This window comes from Tripterygium wilfordii, chromosome 3, assembly GCF_013401445.1.
Source record: "Tripterygium wilfordii isolate XIE 37 chromosome 3, ASM1340144v1, whole genome shotgun sequence".
NCBI lineage: Eukaryota > Viridiplantae > Streptophyta > Magnoliopsida > Celastrales > Celastraceae > Tripterygium > Tripterygium wilfordii.
The window spans coordinates 2254858-2281662 of NC_052234.1; the positions used below are offsets into that span (position 1 = coordinate 2254858).

A 26805-nucleotide genomic window follows, 5' to 3' on the forward strand; every position below is an offset into this window, starting at 1 on the left:
GTACAAGAAATATAGAAGGAATTGTAGTTACTTTATATAATCATATATATATATATATGAAAATTCTCAAATGAGGGATCCCTCACTTTATTTAAAATGAGGGATCCATCTAACACCATTCATTATGTGTAAGTGTGACCCCCACATGTGATGGGACCCGCGTGGGACCCGCGAGTGAATGGTGTTAGATGGATCCCGCACTTTAAATAAAATGCGGGATCCCTCACCTGAGAAGCTCTCTATATATATATATATATATATATGGATGGGAAGGTGAATTACATTTTCCAGTATGAGCACTATCTTTCATGCTTAGTATCAAATGTTTTTTTTTGTTTGGCAATTAACATAAAAAATCTTTGGCAAATGCGTGTGGGACCCATTCACAAGTTTCACTTTGTGTTCATATATATATATATATATATATATAGTCCTAGTCTTATAGTATGTATAGGGGCGGTGTCGGTTATGTGAGCTTGTGTTCCTGTTCTGTCACAGGATGACTTTCTTATTATTATAATTATTTATTTTCATTTCTAATAATTTTTATTATTATTTACATTTCAGGCTGGATATCTTAGTGCTCATTCAATAATTCTACTTTACAATCTGTTAATTGGTCTACATCTCATTCTTTCTTGAGGGCACTCGAAGGAAAAAAAAAACTTCTATAAAATATCAATAATTTTTTTAAAACCGAAAACCAAGAATTAAGCTTGACCTTTGGACAGCCAAATAGGGCATAAACCAAGGCCAAACAAGTACCCACGCACTAGCTACAGACAAGTTGAGTTGGGCATTCGGCCCAGCACGTGGCCACTTAGGATTGATTCTGGCCGGAATTAAACGACAGACCTTCCGCATGCTTAGCGTTTGGCCACACTCAGTGGTTAATAATCTTATATTTCATTAGGCTGTAAATGACGTCAAATTTATGTCAACAATCTTTTAAGAGCTTTCCATGATGAGTCCTTGAGGCAGTTGTTCATCATGGAAATTAAGCTCTAACAAGAATGTTGTTGGACGGTCATCTTCATTTCTTAAGCTGGCAAAAGCTAAATTATATGTAGTTAAGTAAAGCTGAAGATATCATATATTACCAAATCTGAAGCAGTGAATCTTACCAAACATAAAACAAATGCCAGCAACAATTACCGTAAGCCCTAAATAACGAGGTTCGGTAGATGTGTCAAGCTTTTGTCACAGCAAATGAAGTCATATTCTAACTTAGTTGCAGCACTCAACAGACAGGGCATGCAGGTCTCCCCATAGATGCAGAAACTTCTTCCAGGATTTCTATGACACCCGCGAACGAGGGTCTTTCAGAAGGATCCTTGCTTGTACAATGCTCTATCAACCTGCAAAATTTTCTCCTTACACTTAGTACCACATATATAATTGATACGGGGAGCAAAAATTAACATTGGCATAAACACTGCCTGATTAATAATTGCAAATGCTCTATCTCGCGAAAATATTTGTTGTGCATGCTTTCAATTAGCTAACAACTGATAGGCGTGAACGTTTCAAATAAATTTAATGGTAGGAGAGAAAGAAAGAGCTTTGAGAAAACATATCAGCAACTTCTGCGAATTTTAATATCTTTTTATCCAAGAGAGCAGAGATGTACTGAAGATTCACAATGTAAAAGAACAGCAGTACTTCCAATGACAGTGGAAATTGACATTGTTAAATGAAATTCACATACTGTTGAATTCTTTTAAAGCGTCGACTGAATTGGAATTTTGGCTCAAAATCAATAGACTTGAGGTGTATGAGGTCGAAGTCCGTGTTGGTCAGCAGGTGCCTTCCTTCAAGCATCTGTTGCATCATTCATGAATCATGAGCACATTTAAAACATGATATGACATTCAAAATACATCACATAAACTAAATCATTAAGCTTTCCAGGAATCAACCACCAACCTATATTCATATTGGGTGAGGTAAAATCTATCCAATTGTTACCTGATAAAACATAAATCCAAATGACTGAATATCTTTCTTAGTATCATCCACTGGCTTGCTAGTAATGCTTGAATCATCATTCCTTTGGCCTTCAAACAAAATGGGAGAGTTAAATGCAATGGAAATGCAAAATATACAATTTTAACAGTAGGATGATCGTAACGCACAGTTGTCTTGATTAGGTTGTATTTCCTTATATAACATTTGAACCCAATACTCGCCAATCTTCAAGTCGCCGCCTTCATCTTGTAACAAATTTCTGCATCCAATCAGAAGGCATTTTATAATTTCAGACTGTCAACAGATAGACTTGAGGATATAGGAGTGAAAATAAGTCAGCAATCAAACAAAAAGAAAGATGTAGTCTATAGGACTGTCAACCATATAAAGAGATAAAAGATGTATATGTGGTTGACATCAACATCTTCCATTATCAGAGAAAACTGAAGAAGGAGGCAGTGACGAATGAGGCCAAAAATACATTAACGGAAGTTTTAAGGAAGGAATGAACTGTATAGAATTAGCAGAAAACACAGCATTAGATCGGAACAAATAATGAAGGAAAATCCACAGTGGATTACAACTGATTTCTCTTACGGAATCCAGCACAAATTCTTCAATGCTAACTGCATTGTTCCTAGTCAACTCACAACAGATTGAAGAAAAAAGAATAAGGCATAATAGATGCTCGTTCGAAAGAACCATCACAGCAAAAGGAGCCAATAGTCTTTCAAGTCCTCTAGCAACATGATGCAAATAAGAGGTCAAGGAGATCTATGAATATTGGAAATAAAGTTCACCTGGGATCCAAATGATTGTGAACTATGGGAAATGGCTTGTGCTCGTGAAGGTAATTCATTCCCCTGTCAATAATTTCAAACATCAAGGCATGTTTGACACATTAATGAAACAGATATAATTACCAATGTCGTGCAAATCAACTGAAATGACAAAATATCAAGGATCTCATTTCATGCATACAAAATTAACATGATCCTGATATCCATACATATGCACATGAACGATCACTTTTGTCTACATGCATATATGTATGCATGTAAATATATATACGTATATTTTTGCATTATTTCCCAAATGTTAGCTTAAGCTTTTGGTATAATAAAATATCTGACCATATGTATGTATGCCTATCATCAACCAATAGGCCAGTAGCTTCAACTGAAGCCGAGGAGCTATAATAAGAATCCAACTAGAAAGCGGTTCTTGCTCAGGTTTCAGGGAATCCCTAAAAAGCCCAGGTCAAGACTAGACTAGGAGTAAGTGTGTAAGCAGCCAATCCAATAGTGCTTCTTACGGAATATAGTTGGTATAATAAAACATCTGACCATATATATGTATATACTATATATGCAAGTGTGTAAGCAGCCAATCCAATAGTGCTTCTTACGGAATATAGTTGGTATAATAAAACATCTGACCATATATATGTATATATGCATGGATAGTGAGATGTAGTATATCAATTAACAAAAGGCAGTTATTCATAAAAATTATGACAGGAGAAGCAGATTACCTAGCAATATCAAGGGCATAGCGCAAAGCAATTGGTAGGTCCAGCGGTATCTTCTTTTTCAAGATATCATCCAGGTTTCCCTTAATTAACATAAGAACAAAAGAACGAGAATTACACACTTGAGAATAGACGATTAATAGTCAATAATGGCTACAGATTATAGTTGAAAGCTTGTTGTATATTTGAAAGGCAAACACATAAATGAACAAGAGAGAGGAGATAAATGCAAGAATACAGTATATCCAACTACAGATTTGCTTACCAATTTACACCTTAAATGGTTTTCCTTTTACCTCACACTTCACATTTCTTCTTGCTATGAATCAAGCAATAATCATATACAATAGAATAATCATGAACCAGCGTCAATACACAATGTAATCGTGTGCTATAAGAATGTCAAGAATGAGACAAAAGAAACAACACAGCAGAGATGCTTAGATATTCCAGTAAGAAAATTATTAAAAATTTAATTTTTCTTGAGACCAACAATGTAGTACCTATTTCTTGATAAAAAAAAAAAATGCAGGCATACTGAAGACTAGCTTTGGACTGACAACCCTTTAACCATTTTTTTAACATGTGTATGTTCTTTCAGAGATCACGCGTTAACACGATGTAAGAGTTAGAAGTAGTAAACTGATGATGATTATTGTACTAGGAATTGGGATCTGATCCCATATCTGTGCAGGAAGTAACTAAAGATGAGATGGAATCGCTCTGTTGGTTAAATACCAATATGCTGCAATATTATAAGAAAGAAAGTTTGTCAGATAAAGTAATACATTGTTGTGGAGCACCATTAGTTCAGGGGATCAAGCTCCTCACCATCCTGCCCAAGGGGTGCGGGTTCAAATCCCCATCCTCGTTTTACAATAAAAATGAGAACAGTGTCATTTTGTATTTAGAATTTAATAATATATAACTACTATATTAACTAAGCATCACAGTAAACTTTAGGTGGTCATGTAGATGTTTTTCAAACTTTCAATTATGAGAAGCTTTTCTTTATTGAAGTCAAAAGATTCCGAAAATTCATTCTCTCTACATCGTTGCAATATATATGGATATCTCCTAAACGCAGAACATAATGCACATTTGAACATATAGGCATGAAATATCAGGAGCTAATGATTAACAAAAAAATTAGAAGGACAGCAACAGGATATCATAGATTCAAGGTAAGAAATACTTGAGGCAGATATTCTGTAATAAGAACCATCTCCTCTCCATGCACAATGGAACCAAGAAACTCCAAAATATTCGGATGTCGAAGCTCGAGTAATAGCGAGTTGTCCTTGGCAGACAATATCCTGCATTGTGCTTGAAGCACTGTAATATCAGTGGCTGAAAATAATCTGGCCTCTTAGTTTTCATTGAACTAAAATAATTAATTTGAATGAGGAAAACGGGAAAAAGGAAAGTATATTAGCATACATTTGTACAGGATGATGTATGTGTCTCTTAATTACTGTTTTAGCAACCCATGTTCCTCGCCACTTGACCTTTTGCGATTCACCAAATACACCCTGAAAATTATTAATAATTTCACCAAGTTAATTTTGTTGTGGGAGCATTGATAAGGTATGCTTTCGAATGAATTACCATATATCATATAATACAAGACCTTAGCCAACAACAGTATTCAACAGAAACAGTGATGATGGGAACTTATGTCAATCAATTCATTTGTAGATCCAGTAAGGCGTAAAGAAATCTGCTGGCAACAACGTCGGGGTGTTGTCGAATCATACTACAAATCAGTAATTATTCTATTATGAACTTCATTTGATAATATCATTATACCTAATTCAACATTGAAGATTACATGCAAGATAAAAGCATCAAGCTAATGTTCTTTCAGCATTGATAAACTCGTTTACATTACAACACTTCAGAAAAATTAGTTCAAGAGCATTTCATTAGCTCAAGTGCCATATCCTAGTTTTTACTTATTATTATCCATTTTCGATGAGCTGAGCCAGAAAGAAAGATTTAGACCCAAGCAACAACAACCACCCTCACAACTAGTCTACAATTAAAAGATTCTTGAACATTTACGAAGTTTACTGCTGGACGGCAACAAGTTCCTAATTTACAGACTATTGCCTTTGGAAAAGTTTTTTAAAAGAAAGCTTGAGATTATTGCACCAACTTACAGCAATTGTGTACCTGCTCAATGTTTGAAGAGTGCTGCAAATTCAGTTCCGAAATATCAAAATTTAATTCAATGGAGTCTTGCTCATTTCGAACTGTCTGCACAAAAAGACAAAAACTTGCATAACAACTCAATAAGTGAAATATGTATTATCCAACGTAAAATTCATGCTGCCATATAAGATCTTTCAAGTTTACGAATTTTAAATTACCATAGCATGATGCCTTGGTTAAATGTAAATGAAGAATAGTCTAAACTTCTTTGTACTCTATTGTTGGCAAAACTAGGAGGAGGGAGGAAAGTCAGGAAACCAATCCGACAGACCACATTATCTACTCTTCACTTCCAGAGTTTTTTGTATGCACTGACTTATTCTGGATAGCAGAGACTACCACAAGAAAATAAAGTAGATTCCAGCATACACATTGTCTTGAGCTGTTGCTACAAAAAAAATTAGAGTAAACTAATATACTTTCATTAAATTAAATAATTAATATTTTCATTACACGATTGTCTCAGTAAAAGGAAAATATAAGAAGATGCACAATCTGCAAGAAGGAAGTGAAAAGTGGAACAAATTGATATGTCTTCGTCCATCAAGGCAATCAAGTTGCAGCAGGAAGAATTGAGCGAGAAGAGACAGCGGACAGGAGAAAAAAGAGGGAGGGGAGCTGTAAATGGGTGGAAACTGGAAATCTGGAGACTTAGAGGTTAGCTTTTTTATTGGGATTATATACAAAGATTATTATGTACTAACATTCTATAACAGTCCCCCACAAGGAGGAACATTTATATTACATGTTCCCAGCTTGTTGAAAATATTAACCACGCAAGTATCTCATAAAGTCTATACGGAAACAATTCCACACATGCCACCTAAGACAGCTTCACAATTAGCTATAGAATAATCATCATCAAAACTGAAAAAAATAAATTCAACAAGTACCATAGGTTGATCATTGATGAACTCCTTGCCTCCATTTACTTCCAGGATCCTGCATATATCTCGATGTCCATAGAGTCTTGCATCTGTCAATGGCTTGATTTCATAGTAGCAGAACAAAATCAATTGCAATCAAACAAGTTGTGCTTACGTGTTGTTTTATTGAAACACCCTTTAACTGTCATCATAGTACAGCAAAAAACTTTATATAAAGCCTTTTGCAATCAAAAGGAACAAAAAATTCAAAAGCTAAAGGAACAAAAAAACTAAAACAAAAACACGAATTGCCTCGATGGCATAATTTTAAAGCACTTTGTAGATGGAGTAGTAATTTATACAAACTCCCTCCAGCTAATCCAGATTAAACTTATGAATTAATAGAGCACCAACAGCACAATTCATATATCAATCGAATTTGAACTAATGAAACAAATGTAACATTTCCACAAGCACATTGTCAGCATTTCTCACGTTCTTCAAATTTCCAACAAATATCATTTCAAGTGATGAACATACCAAAGAATCACCACCCTGACAACAATCTGACAAAAATAAACAACAAAATTGCAGAAATTAAGGGTTGCTTACGGTGCGTTGCCATCGATCCTTGAGATTGACATTGGCCTTGTAATGAAGAAGAAGCTCAACAATGGGTGCGTGGCCCTCACTTGCTGCAAGATGCAAAGCAGTCCTCTTGTCATAGTCTTGAACATTGGGTGAAGTACCCTTCCTCAGCATCTGGTTCAATCCAACCCTGTCCCCCCTCGATGCAAAGCTAAGAAAGTTGCCAATCATTTGCATGTCAAAACCCTCTTCATCAGACTCATCATTACCCTGCTTCATCTGACCCATCATGCTGATCCTAACAAGATTTTGATACACTATTACATATGGGGAAATCAAAGAGAGATGGGAGGAAGGGAAGAAATGTTGGAATGTTAACTTTGGGAAGATCAATGTTGGAGAAGACGAAATGAAAGGAGAGGCGCATATAGAGACGATTTTCATGTCAAAATTGGGCGGCAATTACTATGGCGAGAGGTATTGGGTTCAACGAACTCACCGACTGCGATTGAGGATCAAAATTATCTGTGTAGCTCGGCTATGTTTGGCTTGTAGCATGTAAAATATACTTGTGTTGTTTTTGCTTTGGGTCCAAAGAAAATTGGTCGGGGGAGGGGGAGCCAGCGACTTTGCCAAATTTGTACTGTATCACCATTACCCACCCTCCATTTGAGACCATCTTTAAGCTCCTGGCATCTAATAGACTAAAATGGTAGAACTTAGACTACTAGGATGGTGTTAATGTGATATATACACTGGGCCAGGCTTTGAATATTTTTTGAGCGTAATCCATCAGGTCAGGCCCTAAGTTTTGGGCCTACTTCTCTCTTTGAATATTTTTTGAGCGTAATCCATCAGGTCAGGCCCTAAGTTTTGGGCCTACTTCTCTCTGTATTTTTTTTCTCTCTATTTTGAGAGTGGCCAGTGTTTAAGTTTTATTTATTTATGGCTTAGACTCTATATTTATTTGTATTTGGGCCACTCATTGGGTTTATGCAATGCTAATATTCTAGACTTAGAATTGGCCCAGTCTCTTTTCGTCTGTAATATTGGATCGTGAAGCCGAGCTAACGGTGATATTTTCATTTCTAATTTGGAGTAGCAATTTGACATACAAATTTATATCGTGTTTAATGTCGAATACAGTCTTAATAAGATTAAAATAGTAAGAACCAACGATAGTTGGCTTAGTTGACAATCGATTGGGTTATGCATACGTGTGCACAATGTTCGATTTCAACCACGAATATAATTTTCTGTGGTATTTAAAAAAAAAAAAGAGATTAATAATACTATTTATCGTTGCCATTGATATTAGTATGTATGTGTGTGTGTATATATATATATATGTGTGTATATATTATAATGAACAGAAAAAAAACGTGTTAAATTTCTCTGCATGTTTTAAGATCATTTCATAAAATAACAATAATAAAAAGATAACAATAGCAAAGTTCAAAAGATAATCCAAGAATAATAAAAAAAAAGAAATTATATAATCCAAAACATAATTAATATAAATTTGAAAACATCTTCCCATGCAAACAGACTCCAACATACAAAGATGACATATAATCCAAGAATAATAAAGACATGCAGAAGTAGTTCATTTCTTAATTATATGAGCTTTTCAGGCAGGCATCATCTCTTGCCGCCTCATCATGATGATCAACTTCTTCAAACTACTCCCCACCACTCCCCCCTCCTCAGATCTACAATCTAGATATGTTTTTTTTTTAATATATATTTTGTGTTGAATAAGTATTTTGCAGGGTTTCTTTTCTTCGACTCTAGATCTCCTCTATCTATTATAGATTTTCGATTATAGGCGTTTCTGGTGTGCTCCGACTACATATATTTGCTTTTATAGTGATAAGATTTTCAGATCTGAGGGAGATCGACCTCTCTTGTTGAAGGAGAAGTCAAGATCGATATCTTTGATGTAGATCCAAGGTGTAATCTATGTGTTATTTTTATATTTAGTCTTTGTTATCTGGTGTAGACCGGTGAGGTCCAACAATGTCCGGTATATTACAGTGTTGTTCGGGGTGTACGACAATGCATGGCCCATTTTAGTGTTTGTGTGTTTTGTTGTTTTTCGTTTAGTCATCTTGTTGTACTCTATTTTTATGACGGCTCGAGTGACTATGAATCTCAATTACCTAATTTATTGGGTGAATCAATACAATTAGGTCTATGTCCTTTTCAAAAAACTTCTTCAACCTACAAAACATAATTAAAAAATAAATGTACTTTAAATTTTATTTCAATTAGATTAAGATTTTAATTTCATCTATTAAATTTTAAAATGTTTAATTATTTAAAAAAATAAAAAAATCATTTATATATTTTGAGAATTAAAAATTGTATTTCGACTAGATTAGTCTAAGAAATTTTTAAATGGCTCGTGCTTATATCAAGTTGCAAGAATGACAAAAGAAAAGGTTACCTAGTAACATCCAACTCATTAGTTGATTGTTTCAACCACCATGCTTGGAATATTATGCATTGTCATTTTTTAAAACATATATATATATATATATATATATATATATATATATATATAATTACGGTCAAAATTGGTCGACTAGTAATCTTCCAAAGCTTGAGACAAAATAGATGTCCAATAGCCCTTTTATCTTTAGGTTTGACAATGGATATATACAATATGGTTAATATATATATATATATATATATATATATATATATATATGTCATTTATGTGTTTATCTCTACAATATATATGGTTTACTTGGTCTTCTCAAATTTCACAAGTTTCTTCATATTTAAATCAAGACAGTTATTGTCCATTGTCTCTCTCAGTTAATAATACTATATAAAGCTAAAATGCACCGAGAACGTAGATTTTATGACCAAGTAGTGTTAAAATATGATATGAATCATTTTGAAATGCCCCAATTAATTTGGTTGAATGACAAACTAACAATTTATATGATGGCTAGTTTCGGAGCAATAGGTCTTGGGTTCAAACATTAACTTCTACAATTTATGGATTTTTCATTTCTTGAATTTTCCACGTATTGGGTATCCATTGAGAATTTGAGGCATGCATATGTTTGGATACCTCTTAACGGTTTTTGAATTTTCACATGTTGGGCCGTCGGATTGTTCAGGCCATACGTGCTAGGAATGTTAGAATATGGTATACCAAAATCTAAGATTGATATGCCCAAGTAGCGAGAACGTAGATTTCGATGAGTGTGTAACTGTGTAGGTTTTTCCTCTTGAGGTTCATGTATGGGGTATGGGTATGGGTAGTTCCAAAGGTTTTGGTCAGGGGGCCTATGGGATCTTAGCATCGGACATGGTAGTAAACAAACATTGGATTGATAATAAATTGTTGTAATGATGTATGATAGTAACTTTATACCAATGGCGTACCCGAGTCTCAAGAAACCCCAGGGATGCCCCTGTTTAATACTTTGTAAAAAATTAGAGCCCCTTCGAATCCACCACCTCCTCCAAAATAAGTGTTAAAACTTCAAACCCAAAAATCCAACCCTTCCCAACTCCTGCCAATCGAACTCTCCCCAACTCCTCCCAACACTAGCCCCTCAACTCTTCCCAATCCCCATGCAAGCACAGGCGCAGTTGTTCAGGGTTTTTGCAAGATATATGATCAGTATATCAATGTCAAATGCTTTATTCAGTTACCTTCTTTCTTCCCTTCAAATATAAGAAGTACAATTAAACAAGTACAAAAGTTAAGGATTTTTAGATCATTTTATGTACAAATTAATATTGTTAACTAAGATTATGAATATAAATGGACTAAGAAGGAAAAGAGGAAAAGAAAAGCAGTACAACTAACAATGGTAATACCAACAGTTCCACCAACTATTCCTACCAATTCAACCAATTCATGCCATAACCCTTCTGCTGCCTCATGATCTCTCTTGATGATCTTGCAGTAGTTGTGGTTATTCCACCCAATTTCGCGTCTGCAATACCTCTCCAGTCTCTCCTTCATCTTCACTTCCTCGATCTTCTCCCTTAAAATACTCTTATTTGCATCAACCATGTTATTATTACCTGGTCTCCCTGCAAAACATTGCGTAACCTAGAAACCTTAATTTTCTTCCATATAACTATATCCAAAACAACTATGTATAAACAGAATCAATATATATATATATATATATATATGCATGTTTAATTACCTTCATTTCTGAAGCTTTGAGCTCTAGCTTGCAAGGCTCCAAATTTTTTCTTCTTAAGAGATATGGGTTTGCTTAAAGAAGCTACCCCATATGGAGGTAGCAGACATGAAGACATGATCATGAAGAAAATTTTCTTTGAAATGGGTCTTTTTTGTGTTTCTTCTGGCTGGCTACCATATCATACATTATATATACATATATATATATATAGAGTGCAAGGAGTCTAAATGCGTTGTCTGACCAGATAAATAGTCTCCGAATGGTAGGATTTGGGTGATTGATTGATTTTAAAGGAAAAAAAAGACAAGATTAGGTGCGACGGCAAGGATAATTAAAATTAAAAAATGGGAAAAATGTACAAGGACATATTGACTAATTAATTAATAAATATGTTTTTTTATTGATATTAATTATAATTAATTAATAAAAAGTCCTGGCATGACTTATTACGTGTTACAAGATATCATATTTTGGTCCAAAAGAGATTGTTGACCACGACCTCTAATCTATCTTCTATCTATCTGTACAATATATAAAAGTGGAAGTTTAGAGAAATTTCATAGCATTCACATCATCATATTCATGTGACACGTAGCCATATACATGCATTGTTAAAAATGTATGTTCAATTTATTTTTTCCACACAAATGAACTATATATTCCATCAAAAAAAAAGAAAAAAACAAGTATATATAGTAAGGCCAACATATGAAATGTCACTCACTATTAGTCCACCACACTACAAAAAATTGTTGGGATGACGGTGAATAACCGACGAGATCTTGATTCTTCAAAAATTATGTAGAGGTATATCTAAATTTTTGTATTTGTCAAATTTCATAATAGTTCCAACTAACTATAAAATAAAAGACTCGTAAACACGGATATACAACTTGTTGTACATATAAATCCCAGCAAAAAATGATTATAGTGCCATCCGAAATGATAAACATAAACAAGTGTTTTTGATGGATTGACGAAGTGATGTGCCAAATATATACATACATTTGTGCATTTTTTACACATAAGTTCATCCCATTTTGACTTGATTAAGAGTTTATATTGCCTAAGAAAGCTATATTTGCATATCGTAGGTGCCACGACAAGAAATGGAGGAAAAAAGTGTAAAATGAATATTTGGATTCTAGAAGCGATTTCCTATCGATCGGATGGGACCCCCGATCGATCGAACTTGCCAAAATACCCTTGAATTCGTGGAGACATAAGCCATTTCCGATCGATTGGAATTACTATTTACAGCACATCAAATTTCTCGAAAAAGTCTCAAATTTAAGTGGGTTTGAGCCAAAATGACCCCCAACTTGTTAGAGAAACGAAATAGGGGTTTAAGGAGGTATGAAAGGGTAGTTTTTAGGGTTTTAGGGGGATTTGCTCCCACTTGGATTGATCTTGGAGCCTAGGGTTTTAGAGCTCTCAAGGAGGAAGCCATTGAAGCTTGGAGAAGAAGGGGGTTTCTTCTCTCTTTTATCCTGGTTTCTATGGTTTATTTTCATTCTATTATGATGTATCTTGACTCCATGAGTGGCTAGATTCTCTTGCTAGGGACCTAATGTAACCTAACTTTGATGATTTAATAAACTTGGCTTTGATTTCCATCTATTGTTGATTGTTTATGGGTGTGTTTAATACTTTTGGATGTTTGACCATCATTCAATTGATTCGTTGCCTAGATTGAAACCGGAAGGAGATATCTAGGATTTGCCTCTTACCATAGACATCATAGGTTGCATGAACCATAGGAATATAGCGGCATGACCTATGCAATCTTTACACGGATAATCCACAAATCTTAATGGGTCTTTGTTTCTTGATCCCGATTGTTAGGAATAACATGGGTTAAGGATACAGACACTTTTGGTGTAACTAGGAATGGAGCATCAGATAGGATAGGGAAACCGATTGTCAACAATGAGGTAGTTATTTAGGAGATTAAAGAGTCAAGGGAGTTGAATCGGATTAGGGATGGTGAAATTAGATACCCTAATACTTTTCATTCTTTAGTTCAACTTGTTCTTGCTTACTCGCTTAATTTTGTTGTTAATCACTTTTTAATACTTGCTTTAATTTAGAACAAACAAAATCCAAACCAATTCACTTCTCCACTTTAATATAATTGTAGGTTTGATTGATATTGAATTAAATTGTCAAAATCTATGTGAGACGATACTCTACTGTCTCTTTATTACTTGCGTGATTTCGTATACTTACGAATTTGTACCAACATGAAGCTTCCTTTGCAATCAAAATGTATATAACCAGCTTGGCACAAAGTCGGACAGGGAATACTCGTAGTCGGAAAACAATAATACATACAACAAATATTTAATGAGAAACACTCGATTATCTCACATTCTCACTAAAGATGAATATATATTTTGAACCCTAATTCTATTTGACAACCTTAATTAGCTACCTCTTGACATGTCTTGCCTACAAATATTTTAACCCTAATTATATAAGGAAAAATTAGATAGCAGGACAAAATACAACATTTGTACTCTAATAAGGACAAACCGGAAAAAAGTTTAGAGAAGAGGACAAATGAAATTAAGTGACTTAAATGCCCTTATATATACATACATTCTCCTTTCTTATTCTTCTTCTTCCTTCCGCTTTTTTCTTTTTCTACGACAAATACTCTTATTCTTTCTTCCACTTTATTCTTCCTTGATCGGTGTCTCCTCTCTTCTTCATTCATTGCTTCTACTCTCTTTTTTCCTTTGCTTGCGACATAGATCGACGTTTATTCTTCTTCTTTCTTGCAACTAAAATTGAGGTTTCTTCTTCTTCCTTCGGTTGGGACAAAGACAGATCTACAAAGCAGAGCTCTTGGTCTAGAGAGAAATAGAGAACGAAAATGAAAAAAGCCGTCATTCGATTGTCATCACCAGATCTGATATTTTATCTATTTTGGAGCTGCTAATATTATATTTGTTTTGCATATGGCGCAATTACATATGATAAGGCGCATAATCTTTCTTCATTTTTAAATTTTTTTTTTCTTCTGATTCAGGTTATGATGGATCTGTTTATATATTATCAATTTTGGATCTATTGAAATTTTATCTGTTTCTCCAAAATATTATCTGTTTCATCTGTCATAAATTTTCAAATGAAATTTGTCTAAAAAACATAAAAAAATTAAACCAAATTAGTTTTATCTGCTTCAAAATTTACAGATAACATATATATTTAACAATCCAGAATTTCATTATCTATCATAATATGTTCATGAATACAATCATAAAATCCAAAAAAAAAAAATCACAAAAAATAAGATGACAGTATTACATGTCTTTTTATCGTGGTTTCCTAACTTCTCACATCTAATACACATAATTTTCCTTCTCCACTATTACAATAAGATATCTACTAGAAACATATATTATATATTAAAAACAGATAAACATATCAACAAGTGCAGGTCGAAACAAATAACAAATTACCAATTACCAAATTCATGGGAATGGTGGACCACCGTTGTCCGGCCACCGATCAAGGTTGCCAACCCACCAAAACGAAGCTTCGGAGCACCACGACCAATCCTCAACCATCATTCGTTGCCACCAATTGCTGATTCCATTGGATTTTGACCTTGAAGTTACGGCCAACCGTGAAGAAAAGTGCCCAATCCTGCCACCGGAGACTTTGCCGCTACAAGCAACCACCATAGGATTGTAACCCATACCTAGACACACCGTCCTTGCCCATTGGCTGGTCGGAATAGTTGTCAAAAATGGAAGATTCAATTTGGGTGTCAAATGGGGAAGATGAGAGTATTTCTATCAATAAAATAAATATGTATAATTTTTTATCTTTTACGAAATATTTTTTAAACTTAATGCACCTTATAGAACAAAACTTATTGAAGTGTCCTTATTGGAATAAAACTTTTAGTGAAGGAAATTTTCCCATTATATAATTGGTTACCTTTGCTCCGTCTTGCCTATCAACTTTGGCCAAGAATATATACATATATATAAGAATTCTCATATGCGTACTTAAAAGTGTAAATTTATCTTTTCACCATTGATTTGGAACATGTGAAACACAAAGTAATGAACCAGAATTCTCATATGCGTACTTAAAAGTGTAAATTTATCTTTTCACCATTGATTTGTAACATGTGAAACACAAAGTAATGAACCCCATTTATCAAGTGTCCAACGATCGTCTTCTTGGATAAAAAGAATGGGCACAAGAGACGAATGACACAATCACCTAAAAGTTATCATAGGGCACCAACACGAATGTCCGGTTTGATCCATAACTACTATCCACATGCCTAGCTTGTAACCGGCAGTTCCATCACGAAACAAAATTTAAAAAACCGAGCATATGATTCATAAAATTGAGCCCGACCAATAGCCTACAACAAATTTTGAGCAAAGTCCATAATTCATAGTTCATGTTAAAAAAGGCAAACAACCCTGTGCAAAAGACTCCTGCAGTGAGTGGGGTCAGGGTTGTCTGGCTAACTGGCTCATCCTCAACAAAATTATGGGGAATTGAATTCATTAGATTGAAAAGTAATCGTCATCATCTATGAAAATGGCATCAAAACAAATTTCTTTGGTGAGTTTTCCAAGCCAGCTCTCAATCTCTTGAATCAAATTCCAAAAGTAACAAAAACACAAAAACATGCATTTTGCACCAAATGACCAAACACCGCAATATTTGAAATACAAGTTGTCCATTCAGTTTCTGAAAGAGGAAAAAAAAACATTCAAATGATAATAATTATGGAACAAAGGTCGAATGATTAAGGATTCACAAGGGTCCTTTTTCATTTCCTCTAGTACGCTCTTTGATCATAAAAGACAAGAACTAATGTCCCATGTCAGAGAAGTCGCAAAACCACCGAAGAAAACTGAGGGAAATTGGGTTCCATGGGTCTCAATTGCATAAATGTCGTCGCTTGCTTCTTTTTAGGTGATATTGAAACATCATTACCAACCTTATTCTCAGAAACAACAGTTGAATTCTAACTCATTTACCTATACGAGTATTAGGGCAACAATCAGCAGTCACCCACACAATTAAAAGCTAGCATCAGTCCCTCATTCATTCGCAGCTGTCTCCTCAGATGGAGCACTGCCCGCATCTATGGAAAGGGAAACAGAGTTAGTGTCTTTTTTTTTGTTAAAAAAAAATGCTCTAAGAAGAACAAAAGGAGCTTGATAATGAAGCACAATGAGATGGGAGGTTAACCTTCACCATCTGATGGGGCATAAGGAGACTTCCGGTATCGTGTCTGCTGTTGTGTGGGCTGATACAGAAGTATATAAATTATCAGACACCCAAAAAACACTACATACCCAAGACATATATAGAACAATTTTCATGCGCATCTTCAACAACATTAAACTAAGCATGCAAAATTTATTTCTTCATGCATTAATTGCTGGCTCTTAACAAGAAAAGTTGTTATCCACATCTGAGGCATTGTACCATCACCGCCACCAACCAAACCCAGCAGGAGATTTCCCACAGATTTGAGTGGGTTATGAGCCTATTACACAGAAGTAGGAAAAGAAAATCATCAAACACCCAAAAAAATTGAAGACACATGGAACAATTTTCATAGGCATCTCATCTCACAAAGCAATATGCTTAGCATGAACAATTCATTTCATTTTGAAGTGGTGAATGATTCTTAAGGGGAAAACAATTTAGTCATCCATATCTGGAGCAAACATATAAGGCATAAAGATCATTACCCAGGAATGATGTATAGAATAGTAATAAATAATTGAGACAGATTATATATTCATTGTACCATCACCACTACCAACCAAACCTAGGATCTCTCATTATTCTGAAGCATCGAACCATAAATCAACAAATAAACATTTAAACTGAGAGAACATAACAGGAACACAAAGGTCATAAACTCATCTATCAAGGAATTCCATATGGCGTCCACCGAAAATTATTATTGCTCATAATCAACCCATTAGAAATCCAGAAGAACAAAGAGCTACGGAAATCCAACTATAGTATTATGTTTGTAATTTTCACTGACGGAACCAAAAAAATTGGGATAAATGTAGAATAAATTCCAATATTGGACTGATTCCTCTAATTCTTTTAGATCCTTTACATACTCCAACTCCATCATTTCACCAAGTTTCTTTCTGTCATCAGTGTCATGCAGAAACCCAATAAAATATAAGAGGGTAAAATAGGTTTACCAACATTAAATTAAGCAGCTTCTCACTCATAATATAACACTAATTTCTAGGTCAGATTTTTAAGTACGATGGAAGTGCTGTGTTGAAGAAATTTTAGTCCAAGGGAAAACTGAAGCATTATAGCAAGCACATGACTTTTTTGGCTTGGAAACAGGGTTATTACTTATCAAGCATCAACACAAGAGCATATGTCCAAGCTCATCTACCATACTTTAAAACTGAGCAAGTTTGAGGGCTAGCAGGATATCTTCTTGTATGTTGCTAGAACTCGAGGTTCCAACCTTAAAAGAGGCCGGGTAGGGATTTCCAAGCATTCTCCTTAATCGCTGACTTCGACTTCAAATTCAACTTCATCTGTACCAGTATTTCATCAACTTCCTCTCTCATATTTACTGAGCGTAAACTATGGAAAACCAATTACGAACAAATATACATAACAATCATTAATTTTCTAAGACTTCCTTCACGGAATTGCTTAAATTTCATTATCTTTATCAAACAGATGAGTAAAAATTCAGAAACTATAGAAGACAAGGATTTTAAAAGAAAAAAAATTAACCAAATTTATGAAAAACCAGTAATGGCAGGCAGTTCCTACTTTCTAGCTTTATCAGGGCCTACACCAAACAAATTACATAACCACTAGCATCAGCTTATCCTCAATTTAAATATAAGCCACACAGATTATTGAAAGCTATCCAATTCAGGCTGCCAAATGTGGTTCCTTGAGGCTCTCAAAACATTTTAAACGCTGGTACCAGGTCAAGTCTCCCTTGTTGACCCTTCATGTTGAGCTCTATCTCTCACACACACATGAACATTCATTCAATGATTGAATCAAGTCCGGCACTTAGCATTGACGCATAACTTGCAAGCAGTTAGAAACTTAGAATCCATGGTAAGTTCCTGGAGGTCATTCACTACTATCGTTGAACTGATGTGGTTCCTCCTAGACCATTTCTCCTATAGTATTTTCTGTTAAGTTTTATATTATCTGACTTTCTCAGTCACCCTGAATGAAATATCTTGTTTATCACCAAAGCAGAAACTAATAATTATATATAACATGAAATTGACAAATGGAAAAAGTTTTAATTTTCCAGCTGGTTAATACGTCAGATTGCTTTCAAGTTATTTAGTTCAAGAACTCAAAAACCATTCACGCTGTCCAGAAAGTAAAAAATAATGACATGTGACCACAGTTACACTACCCATTGACAATATATAAATGTCAAGGTTATGCAAACTGAAACAGGCATAATCCAAATCCAGCTGAATACAAAAGTATTAATTAATACCTGCAACTTGGGTCGAAGGGCTTCAAGAGGTCCCTTGGGCTTTGCTACCCCTTGCTGTTATCCGAAAAAGCATCAGGGAAAAAAATATTAAGCAATTAACTCAGCACAAAACTATAGCACCTTTTTAGCATAAGTACAGTTGTGAAGGAATGTATCACAGCAGTACCTTTCCAAGTGCCCAATCAGCAGAATCAAAATAAGCACGTTCATGGTCCTGAGAACAAAATCAAGCTTCAGCTGGAATATACAGCATAAACCAACAACTCCTCAAACTGACAAGTAATAAATTGATTACAGCCCGAGATCACCTTAGAAATTAGTGGTGGTTTCTTGGGCACGATTCCTCCATATTTCTTCTTTAGTGCTGCCTCCTAAAAGAAACATTGCCACCGTAAGAACCCTTCTTCTGGACTGTTTTTCTAGTCGATTTTTTGATATCCAGTCATAATAAATAACACATTCAAATTATAGACACAACCTCCTCTTTAGATGATGGCATGGACTTTTCATACTCTTGGCAATTTCCATCTACTTTTTCTTGCTCTTTAACATCCTCCATGCCTGATATTATGCAACTTGCACCACTCAAGAAAGAGCAGCTGCAACAGCATATCAGTTGTTCGCATGAAAATTTTCAGCAAATTTAAAACTTAGCAAAAAAGTGAGATTGCCGATTTTTAAAAATACAATATGAGAAGAATGAACAGTGCTAGGAGAATCCCATAGTGAACCAGGAGAAAAATGACAAAAAAAGGCTTCAAGATGAGCACAGCAGCACTAGAAATACACATTTCAATGAACCAAAAAAAAAAATTTGGCAGCTGAATGGGATCACTGCACTTGGACAAGACAAAATCTAAAATACTATTTGGCATCTGTATGGGATCCATTGCGTCTCCAGCAATATCTTGGTGTCTGAATTATAGCTTGGGGCTGGTTTGGTACAAAAAGAACCAAAGGAAGATTTCAGGTGAGCTTGCACATGGCCACCTTCTGACATATATGACTGAAAAGGAGCGACAAAAGTATTCTCTGAGTCACAAAACCATTTTGAAGAAAACTGGCTTGCTGCATTAAGACTGTGGTTATAGACGGATATTGTAATAGTTTCTTTCATGACATCAATTTAGGTGTGGTCAAATCATAAGTCCTTAAGAGATTTTGTTGAAATCTCTTCTTTTTTTGTGTGCTCTCTGTGTCTTGTAATGTTATTTCTGCCTCTTGTTTCTAAGGGTTGCAATCCCTCTGAGCCCCCTTTCCCATTGCATTTGAATTGTAAACTTTTCATTAAGGCGCCAATAAGGTGTAAACAAAACTACACAGAAACTAAGAAATGGGCCTTGAAAAGACTGTTAAAGAAATAAAAATATTTTAAAATTTCAAAACTAGAAAAGGGAAATAGAATTCACGGAGATAATTATTTCAAGAAAGAGATAAGAGTATCCTTTAAAGAGTAGAACAATAAGGGAAAGAAGAAGAAGAAGATAAAGGCAAAGAAAAGGATATTTAAGGTATTACAAAATGGAATAAAAAGTCTTGATAAAAAATCATTTGATATAAAATCTTATTTGCCAACAGATGCACTCAAGCAAGACAACTCTCATGAATTTCTTTCAGTCATTAACGCACAACAAAAAGGAAAAAAAAATCAAGCAATCATCATTGTGAATTCATAATCATCCCAAACTATTTGGGCTTGGGCACATGAATCCATGAGAGATATTAAGGAGAATCCCCTATGTGCATTCTTTTTGGCCAAACATTCCTGTCTAAGGCCATACTCTCAAGTCTCAACAACTCCTATTGAAGAAATCAACCAATGGAAGCCCTGAGAGCAGGGGGAAAAAAAAACTCCCACAACGACAATCCCCAAACTAAAGAAACCAATGGCCGCCAGTGATCTTTAATCCTATAAATTTTTAAAGGCCACATGCTTGCAGCCATGGTAAGAGATCCAACAACGATAGGAAAAATCCACAAAAATCCATGAAAATGATTAAGCTAAAACATGAATTAGTTAAACAGAATATAGAACCCACACCAACAAACCCCTGAACTGACACCCTCTAGCCCCTTCTTCTATAACAGAAATTCCTTTTTCATTAACAATCCAAAAGGTTTGAAAACTTCAGCAACACCATGATCTTTCTTAACTACAAATTCCTTCAATACCTGGATCTTATGAAGTGGTTTCAGAGAAAAATATATATCTAGGTGTGGCTCAAGAAATCACGATTAAAACTTAAGTTCCAATGTCCCATAAAATAAATGCACACGGCTTTAAAAACTGTAAAGTATCAAGAGTCTCATAAGAAACTAAATGACCTCCATATATGTGGAGATTGCATACATTTCTCAGCAAGAAAAGTTCAAATTTTCCAACATTGCGCAATTTGGAATGAATCATGCCATTCTAAAACACCATCCTATCTCATTATCTTATTTCTCCATTGAAAGCATATAGATCAAACCTATCCTCAATCAAAATGAATCCTTAAATAAGATGATTGAACCATAATCAGCACAAGCAAGAATATCAACATGAAACAAAAGGAATAAAAAGTGTTACACAAAGGAACCATAGCATTTGTACCATCTCCAATTTTAGAAAGAAGTAGAAGTCCACACCAAAGAAAATGAAAACGCATACCGACTCAATGCACCTTAAACATCTGAGCATTCCTTTCAATTCAAGATTTGATTTCCTTACAGAGAGTTTTCACAGCATTAACCATCGAAACTACGTAAAAATCGCATGGAAACGATGTGGTTTCAGAGAAATAACTGAATCGTGCAATACTAACGACACTCTTGGGGTGTTGAAAGACGTGTAAAATTAAAAAGACGAAAGTAACTTACCTTTCTTGTACCTGCGAGTGCAACAGTTCTTCTTGGATGTGGATTAGGGTTCGAATTCCTGTGTACGAATCGAGCTGAGGAAGAAGCTGAAAGAGAGGATGATCTGTATGTCCGCAGAAGGACAGAGGCACAAAGCCACAATCACAAGACAAGGGACCCAACTAAAACGACGGTAGATCTGCGTCTTGCTATTTACCCACCACCGCTGCTCACAGCCTGGTAAATCCCCTCTCACATACAAGATCCCGCAACTCTATCAAACATGTGAGATTTGGGCTAAGGAAGAATGACATTGGCATGTGGACTGAGCAAGGGTCAACTCATAAATTGTGATAATTGAAAATTTAAACTCACCGTATGCTCCATAAATTAGCACGGTCAAATTCATTATCTGACCCGTCCCGCAGGGTTTTGAAAACCGGACCGGACCGGCCGGTTCAACCGGTGACCGGGTACTTAACCGGTTCGGTAAATTTGACTGAACCGGCCGGTCGAACCCGATTTTGACACCGGTTTACCTTTTAAACCGTGAACCAGATAGTTTTCCGGTTCAAGGGCCGGTCCGGTTTTCAAAACATGGCCGTCCCGTTACATTTTGCTATCTATTACGGCTTATATAAATCCATATAAAATACTTAACGTAGATACGCTATGAAAGTTTGGACGTTTAATTTGATTTAATTATTCTTTTGAAAAATGCTTGATATTCCTAATTTATAACTCTCAATCCATGTGGCATGTTCGAATTGTGTTTGTAAATGGGTCATATATATATATTTATAACCAATAACTATCAGACATATCACATATGATTAGGATGAAATAGGATCATAAATTGAGAGTCTGCAACATTGTTTGTCTTTTTTTCTCGGATAAATTCGTCCCACGGACTTTATATTTACGCACAAAATTATAATCATTAATTTTAAAGGCCTGATGGATTCAAGATTGAGATTATGCAGAAATCTTAAATTGATTCTCATATCTTCAATATTATGGACTCTAGGTTTGTATTGAAGAACAGAAAACTTCAAAGGCCAGCCTTCAATCAATGCGATGATATATGTGCTAAATGGATTACATATTTGATAAGGGAAGATCAATCTTTAGACATAAGGGAGCAGCAGATTGAAATATACAATGATGTAGAATGAAAGTGAAAACAAGGCAAACACATGCTGCCAGAAGAGTAATGCAGAAGCCTCCTTCACTGCATAACCTCTCAGGCTTGCAACAGCCCCCAACAGGATTGCACTTGGTGTTGTGTATTGCAGCAGAAGCACGAACCGATACAATCGATCATCCTTCACCAGAAGATGCCATTTATCTGCTAAACATATCACCCCTATTCCTGCTACAGGCAGCAGCAAAATCCGTGTAACAATGATCCCAACAGTGGTTCTCATTCCGAGCCGCGAATCTTTAGGTCCCTCAGCAAGCATTCCTCCCAGTATCAGCATCACAGACGGCACTGCAGCCTCAGCCAGGATGTCTAAACTGTCCGTAACGACGCCTAACGCTGCATCCTGGCCATAAATTGCAGACTTGACCTGAGGAATGATTCCAACAAGAATTGCCAAGAAAGAAGCAATGGTTGGAGGCTGAAGAATGTGTTGAATTGGTGTTTTCTCCGCGACAACTCGGATTTTCCTGACAACTTTAGGCTCTGCCAAACATCTTATGGACTTAATTCTCTCCTCGTCAATTGATTCAAGGTCCGGAATGTTCCTGTCTGAAATGTTGGATTCACTATTAGTGTTGAACAATCTGGCTATAAAAGGTGTCTTGCAATGCTCAGTCTCTTTAGCTTCCATCCCTGGCCACTCTGCCTCAACCAGAAGTGGCCTACTCACATTACTATTATCAATTACTTCCATAATCTCATCCTCTTCATCCTCAACAATCTCATAGTACTCTAATGGAGGCTCCATCATATGATACACAAACGTGTAAACAAGAATCACAGAAACCCATTGAGTCAGAGAAACATATGCCATACCAGACCTCTTACATTCAGAACCAAATGGGTTATCTGGGTTATGACACACTGATCCAACAATAGCCAGAGCGATATGACCCGTGTTACCAAACCCGGTAGTGACGATGGTAAATCGAAAGAATTCCGGCGGTGGCTGGCATAGCAGTGCCACCAGGTATCCCAGAACACAGCCAATGACAGTACTGATTAAAACATTCACAGGGAGGAACCACCAGAGGAGGAAGTTGTTGAGAGTGATTGATGGACCCAAGTGGGTGAATATCAAGCAAGGCAAGAAGAGAGCAAAAACAAGCTTGCTAAGAAGCTTGTAGGTTGATCTTGGGACTAATTGGACTTTTGGGTGGGCAAGAATTAAGCCTATGATTGTGAGGGAGAGGAGTTTGAGTAGAGGAAATATTGCTGTTGAGACATCAACTCCTTCAGATTTCATCTTCTCACGTAGTGAAGCCATTACAACTCTTATTGCTGCTTCCATTCAATCTTCTTCTTGAATCTCTGGAAGAAAATTATCTTGGAATTTCAAGCTCCTGAGCAACCCAAAACATTAAAAGAGTGAACCCATAAAGCAATTTCAGAGTTAAGTAGTAGATTCAAAGAATCTACCACAAATATGAACCTGGAAATTTTGATATAACAGTAATAGATTCAAAGTGTTAGTGCACAGTGAATTCAGAGGAAGCTGAGAATGGAGGGAGTGATAATAATTGAGATTCCAAGGTAAGAAGTGAGATCCTTTGGGATTTGAAATCAACAGAAATGTTTGTTTTTGAGAGGAGTAATTGATTGATCAAGTGAATCAAATTCTACATTATTGGTTTTTGAATTTTCGATGTGAAATCCATCCACTGATCCACATGCCACGTCACATGCCATGGTCCTGTCTCAGTCACTCTCCATGTTGCTTGTTTTGTCTCAACTCTTAATAATGCAACGAAGGTGGGGACGAAATAATATATATATATATATATATATATATATATAGGAATTCTCCTATGTGGATCAAAAAGTGTGGACCAAAATATAATGGTTGTAATAAAACACAACATAAGTGAGGGTCACACATTTATTATGGGACCCACCACATTTATGGTTGAAAAATAAGTTCACAAACTTGGTCCACACTTTTGGTCCATATAGGAGAATTTCTATATATATATATATATAGTGAATAAAAAGTATGAATAAACTTTGTAAACTTATTTTTCAACCATCTACCATAGAAAATGTGTGGCCCCCATTTTTTGTTGTGTTTACTACAACTATTGAATTTCGTATTCACAAAGTTGGTTCACACATTTAGTTCGGATGAGAGAATTTTTGTATATATATATATATATATATATATATATATATATATATATATATATATATATAAATTGGTGTGAGGAAAAATATACATTTATTATTTATGATTAATTTGATTACTTAGGTTAGGTAGTTGAAAGGTCGTTGGTGGTTAGCATATGAGAGCCTCCACAATGGTTTTGTTAAATCACACTTGAAACCCCCTTTCTTGGTAAAGTTCAGCACTAGAGTCCCACAATGGGCCATTTTTGTATACTTGAAAACATGTGGTGTATCCTGGTAATTTTAGCAATACTTGAGTGAAGAAGTATGAGGTAGTTTATGTACAGTAAACTCAATATCCAATCAATACGTGCCACCTATGTTTTCTTTTTTTGACAAACCTACCACAATATCCCTCTTCGCCTCCGCCTCCGCCTCCGTCTCCTATCCTTCTCTTCAGACAGTGCGCGTAGAAGAATATCATCTCTCTTCATCGATTCATCGTGCCCTTCTTCTTCAAGTGTGTATCTTCATCAATATCTTCCATTTCGTATCTACCTGTGAGTATAGTTCCTATTTATTCTTCAATATCTGCACGAATTGGCTTTTGCCCTAAATCGGTGGACATTGATTGCCTTCTTCTGGGTGAGATTTAAATCGGTCCACATTGATTTCCTTCTTTTGGGTGAGATTTAGGCAGTAACCACATTACCCCTCTTATGCAATCGATCATTGATCAAATTCCAAGGTTCTGTTTCATGGTGTTTTCTCTTACATATATTTGATCTATATCAGCATCATACTCAATCCAGTGTGATTTTAAAATGGTTTTTCATATATTGATGTTTCATTGATTTTATTTTAATTCATACTATTGTCCATGTGCTATTCATTTCTGGAATCACCATTAGAATTAGTTCAATGTCATATGTTATTCTTGTGATTTGAATTTATGCTATTTATTGATTGCATTGCTGAAGCATCAGATACGAAATAGATCCCCCACCTCCCTCCCAACAGCATCTCCACTCTCAAGAAAATGATAGCGAAAATAACCCCCAAATGTATTCTTCCAACCCTATCCAATGGCCAACTGAATTCCCATTCGCCCCGCCCTCAATGCATCCCGCTCAAGCAACAACGTTTGCACAATTCTGTCAACAACAATTTCTCACACAGCCTAATCCTTTCAATAACTTCTTAGGGGGTGTTTCCAACACCGAATACCAACCAGTAGATCCTCATTTCTCCTCATGCCCCAACACACATACTAATACAGTAGTTAACCATTCATACTCCGAAGCCCAACCCCCCCAACTCAAAATACTTCACGTTCCACACAAGCTACAAACCGAAAATCCCCAAGCTGGAAAATTAATGAGGATGTGGCACTATGTCAATCTTAGATTCGTATTTCTGAGGACCCAATTGTGGGGAATGGTCAAGCTCATGATGCTTTCTGGTTATCTGTTTGGAAAGAATTCAAATAGCGTGTGCCTGGGACAAAATGTCCCCAACGGGCTTGTGAGAATAGATGGGTTTTGATTCAATGTGATGTAACCAAGTGGAGGGCTATCGTAACGCGGGTGCATAGAAATAGGGGTAGCGGGACTAACCCAAATGATGAGGTACTCTTCCATTCATTTAATGGTTACTCATATGTTGGATTGTTTTCTGTTGGATTTTTTTCTGGTAGTTGTGTTGGTTAAACTTAGTATATTGAATGTCAATGGACTGATACTCATAATAAAACAGTGATGTAGAATGGTGAAATTAAGTAATATATTTTATGGATTTAA

At 35.6% G+C, this 26805-nt stretch overlaps 4 protein-coding genes across 6 annotated transcripts; all 4 read right to left on the reverse strand.

The window, feature by feature from the left end:
- Positions 1–1070: 1070 nt before the first annotated feature.
- LOC119988730 (integrin-linked protein kinase 1-like) lies at positions 1071–7838 on the reverse strand. 3 transcript variants are annotated; one of them, XM_038833895.1, is made up of 12 exons: positions 7667–7838; positions 7192–7465; positions 6607–6699; positions 5675–5758; positions 4940–5031; positions 4695–4815; positions 3503–3582; positions 2769–2831; positions 2136–2227; positions 1969–2057; positions 1709–1821; positions 1071–1358 (listed from the first exon to the last, which is right to left on the reverse strand). In XM_038833895.1, the coding sequence occupies exons 1-12, from the start codon at positions 7723–7725 to the stop codon at positions 1241–1243; spliced, it is 1278 nt and encodes a 425-aa protein (XP_038689823.1). In that variant the 5' UTR covers positions 7726–7838; the 3' UTR covers positions 1071–1240. The 3 variants fall into 3 exon arrangements, with proteins under 3 accessions (XP_038689823.1, XP_038689816.1, XP_038689829.1); XM_038833888.1 differs by having other exon boundaries at positions 7192–7799; XM_038833901.1 differs by lacking the exon at positions 1071–1358 and having other exon boundaries at positions 1709–1823; positions 1954–2057; positions 7192–7799.
- Positions 7839–10811: 2973 nt separating this feature from the next.
- LOC119995329 lies at positions 10812–11535 on the reverse strand. The gene is made up of 2 exons (XM_038841800.1): positions 11349–11535; positions 10812–11229 (listed from the first exon to the last, which is right to left on the reverse strand). Exons 1-2 carry the CDS (start codon positions 11467–11469, stop codon positions 10943–10945), a joined length of 408 nt encoding a protein of 135 aa, XP_038697728.1. The 5' UTR covers positions 11470–11535; the 3' UTR covers positions 10812–10942.
- Positions 11536–16000: 4465 nt separating this feature from the next.
- On the reverse strand, positions 16001–22014 carry LOC119985413. Its single transcript, XM_038829719.1, has 7 exons — positions 21721–22014; positions 19340–19460; positions 19170–19232; positions 19028–19075; positions 18862–18915; positions 16581–16638; positions 16001–16473 (listed from the first exon to the last, which is right to left on the reverse strand). The coding sequence occupies exons 2-7, from the start codon at positions 19418–19420 to the stop codon at positions 16430–16432; spliced, it is 348 nt and encodes a 115-aa protein (XP_038685647.1). The 5' UTR covers positions 19421–19460; positions 21721–22014; the 3' UTR covers positions 16001–16429.
- A 749-nt stretch (positions 22015–22763) lies between these two features.
- On the reverse strand, positions 22764–24451 carry LOC119989872 (protein PIN-LIKES 2-like). Its single transcript, XM_038835613.1, has 2 exons — positions 24336–24451; positions 22764–24246 (listed from the first exon to the last, which is right to left on the reverse strand). Exon 2 carries the CDS (start codon positions 24192–24194, stop codon positions 22827–22829), a length of 1368 nt encoding a protein of 455 aa, XP_038691541.1. The 5' UTR covers positions 24195–24246; positions 24336–24451; the 3' UTR covers positions 22764–22826.
- Positions 24452–26805: the final 2354 nt, after the last annotated feature.